At 34.7% G+C, this 12419-nt stretch overlaps 1 protein-coding gene across 1 annotated transcript; it reads right to left on the bottom strand.

The window, feature by feature from the left end:
- Positions 1-7418: 7418 nt before the first annotated feature.
- LOC116849189 lies at positions 7419-8937 on the bottom strand. The gene is made up of 6 exons (XM_032826110.1): positions 8827-8937; positions 8334-8495; positions 7923-8178; positions 7754-7822; positions 7589-7678; positions 7419-7469 (listed from the first exon to the last, which is right to left on the bottom strand). Exons 2-6 carry the CDS (start codon positions 8423-8425, stop codon positions 7419-7421), a joined length of 558 nt encoding a protein of 185 aa, XP_032682001.1. The 5' UTR covers positions 8426-8495; positions 8827-8937.
- Between the last annotated feature and the right edge of the window lie 3482 nt (positions 8938-12419).

The raw sequence follows: 12419 nt of genomic DNA, 5'->3' as shown, positions 1-12419 counted from the left end.
CCTAATAGTCAGCGTTGTTGTTTCGAACTGCCGACAGTTTCACTAAACGGTGTGGATGGCGGTTCTTTGTGATTGCAATTGCTGCACTTACGCTTATGAAAACACTCGGGTTGCTGAATTCTGTATACTTCGGATGCCATCGAGACAAATCGATATATATTCGTTTGTTTACACAGCAAATACGATCTCGAAGCAAATATCGATTTCATTGTTAACATCTTATTGTTGGTCTTGTATTTTTCATTCGGGCAATAATATAGCAACACATTACACGCGTTAAATAAGTCTGTCGAGTTTATGTGTTTGCTTGAATGACTATTACTAATACCTTCAAAGTCCATTCCATAAACTGAAAGAAATCGTTTTATACTATATCTTTTCAGTCGTTTACATTCGTATTGGATTATCGTTCTCTCTTTTTTACTTTTAGTACATTAATTTGTGTGAAGTTAAATGAGATTATAGGTTTAAACTCTCGAGAACTAGCAATTACATGTAATTTATCTGAGAGCTACAGACCGTGTAGATAAATTTATAACCGAAGTTGAATAACCCAAATGCGGAAACTGTTAATGGCTTTTTCAATAGTTGCAGTAGGAATTGTGTGATCTGCAAATAGTCGCGCAATTAAAATCGTGTTATATTAGTCGCGTATAAACACTTACAAACATTCCCTTACTTACATTCTCCCGCATCTCCACGTCAAAAGAAATATTCGCCAATCTGTTAAGTAGCGTTTCGGTTCTGTTTGCCTGGCATTAGATTATTAAAATTGAATTTTCCTTTTTTCATTTGACGTCAAACGAAATTTTTAACAATAATTTTTATGAAGAAAATAGCTTTTACCTTGAAGCAAATTTTCTCGCACATGTAATTGAACAGAAACATTCTTATAATGCTGTGTATGATCCACACGAAGACGTTGAAAATATCCATTACCATTTGATACGTGAAGTGTGTATTAGTATTTAGTGAAGTGTTTATTATTATGACTGAATTGTAAAATTGTGCGATGAGCTGCACCGTGAAAATGTAAAACGCTATCGTCTGCATCAACATTTGCAATTCAAAGATCCTGCTGAATTCTTGCGATATCATGGACAATTCGAAATGTACATGCCTAAATAAAGAATGCACTCGATTAATGGCGCCCATAAGTCAACGCTCGTGAAATCAGCCGATACGTTTATTTCGACTTCCATAATTGTACTGTATTACGTCGCGGCAATCCGCAAACTTCCTCAATTATCCTTACATTAAGATGCATATCGCTTGGTTAGGTTTCACACTGTTAGTTCTGTGTCGAGAAGACGAAGCGGAAGTCGCTGGAACAAATCTTACTCGTTTCTTCTGTTCCGTTAATTCTTGAATATATCGATTGACGTGTTCAAATAAAGATCCTATATATCTGCATAAAATTCGACATAAAATCATTTAATATATATATATATATATATATATATATATATATATATATATATAAATATATTAAATATTATATTAATATATTAAATCATTGAGTATGATAATTATTTTATAGATAATATTGACGATGTTGTAATATACATAATATATCCAAACTACCGAGTTTGCGGCTGTAAAAGAAAAGGTATTTTTATTGCATCGCAAAACTTAATGATCTACAAACCCCAGCAGTGCCAGATACGTCACATCATGAAATGTGTCAATATGAAGGGAGTGATTGACAATGAATGGCAGACATATAGTTATCGCGGCGTAAGATGTGGGAATACGTGTAAGAAGCCACAGGAAATCCATAATATTCATGATTAAGATCGAAATTATCCACCCAACGATTATCCATATAATTTGCACACGCAACTCTGGATAATTCTTCGGCGTTCCAAGCTTCTCCAATGTATCATTCACAATATTCAGTTTCTGAAGGCAACTTTTGAATCTCTGAAAAAAGTGCATTGAGAGCGAGTGAAATTTTTTATTCTTGAAGTTAGATATCTTAGATAAACACTTATGATTAGGTATTGTCAAGGTATCAAATTTACCGTTTTGCTATTTTGAGTTACTTTGAAAATGTTTGTACTTTACATTGTGAATCTGTGCTGATATAACATACCTTATTGTGATATATTGATCCATAAATTCGTGCGATTTTTTATCTAGTATGTTAGCATCTACCTGTTGGTATTAGGAGGACTTTTCCATACAGTTGGTCATCTTTGTATACGCTTTGATAGCTGACATTTCAGAGCATATTTTGTGGCGTAAGTGACAGTGTTTAAAGAAATATAGTTGTTTTTGTTGCGACTTAGAAAGCAGTGATAAATTTTCCAGTGCACTATATTTTTTTACTCTCGTAAAAATTGCTAGAGATCGGCTAGGATGTTTTGTCTTATCCACCACATTTATCCGATTTTGCTCTTTGATTATCATCTGCTTATTATAGAACTCCCGGTATAAACTTTGTTTCTTTAGAAAATATAAAAAATCACTTGAAATATTTCTTCTTCGAAAGAGCATAAGAACTTTACGAGAGAGGAATTATCAAATTACATGAAAGATGACAAAATATTGCCGAATAAAGAATGGCAATACATTATTGATAAAAGTAGTCCTAATAAAAATATAATGTATTTCAATTTTGTTGAAAAGTTCGCACAAACTTATAGATCAACTCAGTATTAAAATAAGAATGCATACCTTATTGTGGTATATACTAAGCAGTATGTAAATCGTTGCGAAAGCTACGGTAACTCGAAGCAACATGGGCATGGAAACCTTGAATTCGTTGACGAACATTTCCGTCTGCGTGATGATGTAAATATGTAGTAGCCACGACACCAGAATGTAGAAAATGGTGAGATACAATCGCGACTGACCCGGGGGATACTCGAATATCCCGAGTCCGCACAGGCACAGCATGAGTAAGAGCGGAAATATAGCCGCTTGAATATTTTTCATGATTACTTCTCGTCGTCGTTAAACTAGGAACTTACTACGAGTTATGATATTAAGCTTTCGCGGCAGCTGCGTGATGACGAAGCTTACGTCGATGTTGACGCAGTCGCGGAGATCCCCATAATTTCAGCAATGAATTGTGCTGACTCTTACGCGAATTAAAAGAATCGATCCACGGGGACGAGGATTATCTCAACTTAAATGTCGCTTGAAATGACGTCTAAATTATCGACGTCAGAAAAATGAAAGAGGGAACAATTTTTTCTAATTTTCTCCACTCGTAGTTAATGAGAGATCATTGTTACTTGTTACTCCTACTTTATCGCCATGCAGATATAATAGATTGTATATAGAATGTAGATATAATAATCGACAATAACGCTGTAAAAACAACACGGCGTTTATGTTTGTGACACAAATATCGATTTCGTTCTTGACATCCCGCTTTTTATTTTTGTACTCGGCAACTGTACAAAAACTGTACGGCATTGTGTATTACTCGTGTTTAATAAAATTACTAAATTGAAGAGTATTAAACATTCATTTGACGGTTGCGTCCTTAACGTGACTGTATCACTATTATTATCATCTTCATAGACCTTTCGATAAACTGGAAGAAATTGTTCGTGATATAGTTCGTTCTCCATATTTCTGTCTAAATTTTTTTTGGTTTCATGAAATTTTATATACTCAAACCTGCATTGTGTACGCTCGAAAATAAGTACAGACCTTGCGGAGTAGTTTAAAGCCATAATCGTAAAGTCCAAGACCTGAAATTCTTAGCGGTCTCCTGAAAATTCCCAGCAAAAACTGCATGATCTGCACATAAATAGTTACATAATCAAGAATATGATTTTGGATGAATGAACATTTACGTCCAAAATTATCGCTTACGTTCTCCTGCGTCTCGACGTCGAAGGTAACACTTGCCAATCTGTTGAGAAACGTTTCGGCTCGATTTGCCTAATATTAACAGAATCCAGTTGATAACAATGCGACTTTTTTACTTAAAATTTAATCTCACTCACGGTAACTCTTTTAAAGAATTTTGAAATTTTACCTTTGTGCAAACTCCCTCACAAATATAACTGAGAACATTTAAATCAAACATACATCTTGCAGTCCAAAACAAGATGACGAAACACTTAATTAAGACATCATACGTAAAATTCGTTTTTGGCGACAAGATGATGGTATACAATTTCAGAACAAAGTGCATTGCACCAAAGTGAAACAAGGCTATCTTTATCACCATTTGCGGTCCAAAGATTGTGCTCAATTCACGCGATATCGAGCACAGTTCGAAGTGAATATGTCTGCAAAATGCGAATGATAAATAATGACTTCGTATTATTGCATGCTCATTACATTAGGTACATGCTGATTCTCTTATTTTTAAGTTTTTATTTCATTATATCATGGTGCGTATAACCCAAGAACGTGCATAGTACGTCATACTTTACAATTATTAATTATCCTTACATTAAAAGTCATATTAGTTGGTTAGATTTCGAGGTCTCGTTCAGGTGTCGATGCATGAAAGAAGACGAAACGCAAGTCGTCCAGGGCCTCACTTGTCGTTCCTTTTGCTCTGTTAACGTCTGAATACACTGATTAACGCGGTCGAATAGAGTTCCTATATATCTGCATTAGATGCGACACAAAATGATCAAATCGCTATTAAGGAATATTCTTAAAGGATAACACGTGTAACGTGTAACATCGCATTGAGAGAGAACACTCAGTTTTCATTATATTTCGAAAGTATAATAAACTATTATTTTTGTCACATTACACAATACGTTATCTACTGACCTCAGCAGAGTTAAAAACTATTTCATACAGCGTAATAATGTGAATCGAATAATTTGATATGTACGGCACATATATATATGCTGCTGCGCAATATTTGGGAAGATCTATGAACAGCCACAGACTATCGACAGAATTCATTACACAGATCGAAATTATCCATCTAATAGTTGACCAAAGTGTTCGTGTACGCAACTGGGCGTGATTCTTCAGCGTTCCGAGTTCCACCAATGTATCGTTCACAATATCCAATCTTTTCAGACAACTTTTGAATCTCTGAAATGAACGTGTTGTTGACACAAGGATAGATTTTCTTTTGAGAACTTTATGTCACAGAATGGACATGTTGATAACCGTTGTTATCAAAACGTTACAAAAAAGTTGCAAATAAGAAAATTCACATATTCTTTTTCTATCCACGAAATCATGTCATATCATGTACCTTGTGATAATATATGTTAAGCATTATAAATATCAATGCGACAACTATAGTAAGATAAATAATCGAAGGGAATAATTCGATATTATATTTTTCCATGGATATTTTAGTTTGGACGACTAAGTAAATATACAGCAACCATGATGAGAGAATGTAGAGAATGGTGAGGTACAATCTCGGTTGACCATGGGGATATTCGAACACATAGAGTCCGCACATGCACAACGCAAATTTTAGCGGAAATATAGCCGTTTCTACATTCTTCATGACGATTTCTTCGTTTCACGATTAAAGCGGAGACTTACTGGCCGCGTTGATGTATTAATTGCGACCGTCGTAACACTGCGGGATGATGGAGCTTACGTCGACGTTGAGGCCGGCAGGGAAAGTAATGACTCATAAAAATTTCAGCTAGAAATTGCATCAACAATTATGTAGATTAAAACCATCGATTCGCTGAAGTGGAGGATTTCTTTCGTATATACGGAATCAAACAGCAGCGAATTATAAAGTCCTTTATTATCTCGCACTAACCATTATACTGTGGGTTGCACGTGTTCAAGAAACTTCATCGAGTTTTCAACGTTTTGTTAATTTTTATTTTTGTAGTTAGGCAAAACGGTATCGCGATGTTTTACACTGAGGGAAATGTCTGATGACACTAACCAGAATTCTATTTAAGTTTACCAAACGGTATGGTGAATAATTGTGTAACAAAATATTTAATCAATGATACCAAACTTGTGAGGGCATTGAGTAGCATTATAGTGATGCTTAGTGATGTTTTCCAAGTCATCTGGTACAGTATATAATTTATTTAGTGAATATTATATATATAAAGTTATATATATAATTTTCATATACTTACTGCATATAATCTTCATATACTTACTTCTAAATTTGTCGACATATTTTAAGAAATTCCATTCTGCCAAATATCTGGCGGTTTCGACGTTCATTCTTTTATAGCACCGACGTCTTTACAAATTGTAGTATAGATGAAAAAGGAATCGTCGCAGCGAATAACAATTAACTATCGCGTCAATAGTACCACATGTTTGGAGAGAATTACTAAACTGTCTAGATGTTTACAACTAAATATTTCGGTATCGGCTATCAGGTACGTTGAGTCATCGTAATCAGAATATTGGATATGTGAACCAGATATCGCATTGCATATAAATTCACCATAATACTTTCATAAGACGGGTATAGAGTCATTCACCAAGGCATTTCTCTCAGTGCAGAAACATATAATACGAGACGGTTAAAAAATTATAGCGGTCTCGCAGACCGGTGTTTACCATTTACATTACTTTTTTCGCAGTAAATTGCTATATTATAAAAATTTTCTACTCTTAAAATATAATAGTATATCAGTATTATAGCTACTATTAAAAATAAAATAAATAAATAAATATGTAATAAAAATTTATAGATAAATATAATTTTTATAGACATATTTGCCAGTAGATGAGCCACAGGTATATAATGTGTCAACCGACGTTCTCGAAAAAAGGAAAACGCGCACATTATGTCATTACAAATTAAAACAAAAACGGCGTACAAATGTGCAAAGTGCGAGACACCGGTTTGTGCTCGCGGAAGGTGTGCGTGCACTGCTTAATTGGTACGCCAATAAAAAGATTTGAAAGTTCAGACAGTTCTTTAAAAAACAGTTATATAGTATTTTTTGTTTTTATTCGTTTAATTTTGTTTACTAATCATTATTAAAAAAGAATATTCTGTTTAGTTTTAAATTTAAGTTTACAGTTTATTAAAAACGCTTTTGTCACAATTTAAATATATTTTGTTATTTATACATGAGATTTTTTATCTCCCTCACATTAAAACATTTCTTTTTATTTACAAGTATTTAGAATAATTGAAAACATACATCTTTCATTATAAAGAACTTCAAAAATTAGTGGAAACGTAATAACAGTATGTGAGACCGATTATTACCATTTATGTGATTTTTTTGAATAGTTTAAAAGTTAAAACCATCGACCCGTAAGATATTTTTATATATGCAGAACCAGATAGCGAACTATAAAGTCCTCTGTTATTTCATTCAAATAATTACACAACGTGTGTTGCGCGTGCTCAAGAAACTTATCAAGTCTAACGTTATCATAATTCTTTATTTCTTGTAGTCGGACAACGGCACAGCAAAGTTTTACACGTCTTTAACACAATTACTAAATTGCACGGTATAATATGGCGGTCCTTAACGTGCCTGTATCACTAATATTATCATCTTCACAGACCTTTCGATAAACTGGAAGAAATTGTTCGTGATATAGTTGGTTCTCCATATTCCTGTCTGAATCTTTTTTGGTCTCATGAAATTTTATATATCCAAACCCGCATTGTGTACGCTCGAAAATAAGTACAGACCTTGTGGACTAGTTTAAAGCCATAATCATAAAGTCCAAGACCTGAAATTCTTAGCGGTCTCCTGAAAATTTCCAGCAAGAACTGCATGACCTGCACATAAATAGTTACATAATCAGGAATATGATTTTGGATGAGTGAATATTTACGTCAAAAATCATTGCTTACGTTTTCCCGCGTTTCGACGTCGAATGTAACATTTGCCAATCTGTCGAGAAACGTCTCGACTCGGTTTGCCTAGTATAAACAGAGTCCAGTTGATAACAATGCGTCTTCTTTAATTAAAATTATACCTCATTCACAATAATTCTTCTAAAGAATTATTTTCAAATTTTACCTTTGTGCAAGCCTTCTCGCAGACGTAACCGAAAATAATTATATCTAGGATACATCTTGCGGTCCAAGACAAAATGACAAAAAATTCAACTAAAACATTATATGTAAAGTTAGTTGTTATCGACAAAATGATAGGATACAATTCAAGAAAAAAGTGCATTGCACTTAAATGAAATACGGCTATTTGCATCACCATCTGCAGTCCAAAGATTGTGCTCAATTCACGCGATATCGAGCACAGTTCGAAGTGTACATGCCTGCAAAGTATGAATAATAAATAATGATTTCGCATTACTGCGTGCCCAGTTAAGTACATGCTGAACCTCTTATTCTTAGATTTTCATTTTATTATATCATGGTGCGTGTAAACCAAGAACGTCCATCGTGTGCGATACTTTTCAATTATCCTCACATTAAGAGGCATATGAGCTGGTTAGATTGTGAGGTGTCGTTCAGGTGTCGATGTAGGAAAGAAGACGAAGTGGAAGTCGTCCAGGGCCTCATTTTTCGTTTTTTCTGCTCTGTTAACGTCTGAATACACTGATTGACGCGCTCGAATAGAGTTCCTATATATCTGGATGCAACACAAAATGGTCAATTCGCTATTAATGAATACTCTTAAAGGATAACACGCATAATGTCGCATCGAGAAAGAACACTCAATTTTCATTATATTTCGAAGGTATAATAAATTATTATTTTCAAAAACATCACACAATATGTTATCTACTGACCTAAGCAAAGTAAGAAACGTTATTTCATACAGAGTAGTAATATGAATCGAGTAATTTGTTATGTACGGCAGATATATACATGCTGCGTAATGTTTGGGAATATGTATGAACATCCATAGACTATCGACAAGATTCATTCCACAGATTGAGATTATCCATCCAATAACTAACCAAAGCGTTCTTGCACGCAACTGGGCGTGATTCTTCAGTGTTCCGAGTTCCACCAATGTATCGTTCACAATATCCAGTTTCTTCAAACAACTCTTGAATCTCTGAAATGAGCGTGTTGCTGACACAAAGAGAAATTTTTTTGAGAACTTTTTATCACAAAATGCACATGTTGATATATGTTGTTATCAAAATGTTTCAAAGGAATCACGCGTAAGAAAATTCACATATCTTTTCTCTATCTATGAAATTATATTATATCATGTATATCGTACCTTGTGATAATACACGTTAAGTATCATAAAGATCGGTGCAAAAACTATAGTAAGATAAATAACTGGAGGGAAGTCGATATTATATTTTTTCATGAATATTTCGGTTTGTACGACTAAGTAAATATACAGCAACCATGATGTCAGGGTGTAGAGAATGGTAAGGTACAATCTCGGTCGACCATGGGGATATTCGAACACACAGAATCCGCACATGCACAACGCGAATATAAGCGGAAATATAGCCTTTTCTACATTCTTCATGACGATTTCTTTATTTCACAATTAAACCTGAGACTTAAGTCGCGTTGATGTATTAATTGCGACCATCGTAACACTGCGGGATGACGGAGCTTACGTCGACGTTGAGGCCGGCTTGGAAAGTAATAAGACTCATAAAAATTTCAGGAACAAATTGCATTAACACTTATGTAGATTAAAACCATCGATCTGCTGAAGTGGAGGATTTTTTCTGTACACACGGAATCAAACAAAGTAAAGTCCTTTATTATCTCACACAATTATACAGTGAGTATTGCGCGTATTCAAGAAACTCATCAAGTTTCCTACGTCATCTTGCATTATAGTTGGGCAACGGTATATCAATGTTTTACATATGTTAAATACATTTATTAAATTGGAATAATACATCAATTTGATGGTCGTCTAATTTTAACGTGCCTGCAACACTGTTATTATAATCTTTTCAGCCCACACGATAAACTGAAAGAAATTCTTCGGTATATTTAATTTCGTTCGCGATTCAATAGTCTCGCGAAATAATGAATTCTCCACAGAGTGTCTGACTCGTACCGTACTAGTGCTAATATATAGATAGATAAGTCAGGATGAATAATAGAATCGGTATTAAGTCTTGCTCAGGTGTTCAAGAAACCTTTCAAGTCTAATGTTATAGCGACTCTTTTTCCTTCTAGTCTGGCAACGACACAGCAAAGTTTTACATGTGTTTTACACAATTACTAAATTGCATGGTATAATATATCCATTTGGCTGTCCTTAACGTGCCTGTATCACTATTATTATCATCTTCACAGACCTTTCGATAAACTAGAAAAAATTGCTCGTGATATAATTGGTTCTTCATATTCCTAACCGAATCTTTTATAGTCTTATAAAATTTTATATGCTCAAGCCCGCGTTGTGTATGCTTGAAAATAAATACAGACCTTGTAGATTAGTTTAAAGCCGCAATCGTAAAGTCCAAGCCCTGAAATTCTTAGCGGTCTCTTGAAGATTCCCATCAAAAACTGCATGATCTGCAAATAAATAGTTACGTAATCAGGAATATGATTTTTAATGAGTGAACATTTACGTCCAAGATCATCGCTTACGTTCTCTTGTGTCTCGACGTCGAAAGTAACACTTGTCAATCTGTTGAGAAACATCTCGGCTCGATTTGCCTAATAAAAACAGAATCCAGTTGATAACAATGCGACTTCTTTACTTAAAATTTAATCTCTGTCGCGGTAACTCTTTTAAAGAATTTTGAAATTTTACCTTTGCGCACACTTCTTCACAGATGTAACAGAAAGCAAATATACCTAGGATGCATCTTGCAGTCCAACATAAGACGACAAAGAACTTAATTAAGACATCATACATAAAATTCGTTTTTGCCGACAAGATGAAGGCATACAATTCAAGAACAAAGTGCATTGCACCAAAGTGAAACACGGCTATCTGCATCACCATTTGCGGTCCAAAGATTGTGCCCAATTCACGCGATATCGAGCACAGTTCGAAGTGTATATGCCTGCAAAGTGTGAATGATAAATAATGATTTCGCATTATTGCATGCTCAGTTAGGTACATGCTGATTCTCTTATTTTTAGGTTTTTATTTTTATTTCATTATATTACGGTGCGGTTTTTATTTCATTATATTACGGTGCATTGTAACCCAAGAACGTGTATCGTATACGCCATATACAATTATCCTTACATTAAAAGGCATATTAGTTGGTTAGATTTCGAAATCTCGTTCAGGTGTCGATGCATGAAAGAAGACGAATCGTAAGTCGTCCAGGGTCTCACTTGTCGTTGCTTCTGCTCTGTTAACGTCTGAATACACTGATTAACGCGGTCGAATAGAGTTCCTATATATCTGCATTGGATGCGACACAAAATGATCAAGTCGCTATTAAGGGATATTCTTAAAGGATAACACGTGTAACGTGTAACGTCGCATTGAGAGAGAACACGCAGTTTTCATTATATTTCGAGTGTATAATAAATTATTATTTTCGCCACATTACAGAATATGTTATCTACTGACCTAAACAGAATTAAAAACGCTATTTCATACAGCGTAATAATGTGAATCGAATAATTTGATATGTACGGCAGATATATAAATGCTGCTGCGTAATATGTGGGAAGATCTATGATCAGCCGCAGACTATCGAGAGAATTCAGTACACAGATCGAGATTATCCATCTAATAGTAAGCCAAAGTGTTCGTGCACGCAACTGGCCGTAATTCTTCAGCGTTCCGAGTTCCAGCAATGTATTGTTCACAATATCCAATCTCTCCAGACAACTTTTGAATCTCTGAAATAAGCATGACACGTTGAGGATAAATTTTCTTTTGAGGACTTTATGTCACAAAATGGACATGTTGATAGCCGTTGTTATCAAAACGTTACTAAAATGCCACAGATATGAAAATTCACATATTCCTTTTCTATCCACGAAATCACGTCATATTATGTATATCGTACCTTGTGATAGTATACATTTAGCATCATAAAAATCGATGAGACAACTATAATAAGGTAAATAATCGGAGGAAATAATTCGATATTATATTTTTCCATGGATGTTGTAGTTTGGACGACTAAGTAAATATACAGCAACCATGATGAGAGAATGTAGAGAATGGTGAGGTACAATCTCGGTTGACCATGGGGATATTCGAACACATAGAGTCCGCACATGCACAACGCAAATTTTAGCGGAAATATAGCCGTTTCTATATTCTTCATGACGATTTCTTCGTTTCACGATTAAAGCGGAGACTTACTGGCCGCGTTGATGTATTAATTGCGACCGTCGTAACACTATGGGATGATGGAGCTTACGTCGACGTTGAAGCCGGCAGGGACAGTAATAAGACTCATAAAAATTTCAGCTAGAAATTGCATCAACAATTATGTAGATTAAAACCATCGATCCATTGAAGTGGAGAATTTCTTTTGTACACACGTAATCAAACAGCGAACTGTAAAGTCCTTTATTATCTCACACGAACGATTATACAGTGTGTGTTGCGCGTGTTCAAGAAACTCATCGAGTTTTCAATGTC

The sequence above is a fragment of the Odontomachus brunneus genome, unplaced genomic scaffold (assembly GCF_010583005.1).
Source record: "Odontomachus brunneus isolate Ranch 3 - 2012 unplaced genomic scaffold, Obru_v1 Obru_scaffold_108, whole genome shotgun sequence".
Taxonomy (NCBI): domain Eukaryota; kingdom Metazoa; phylum Arthropoda; class Insecta; order Hymenoptera; family Formicidae; genus Odontomachus; species Odontomachus brunneus.
The sequence above is the reverse complement of the archived record's forward strand: the minus strand, read 5'-3'. Positions and strand labels throughout refer to the sequence as shown.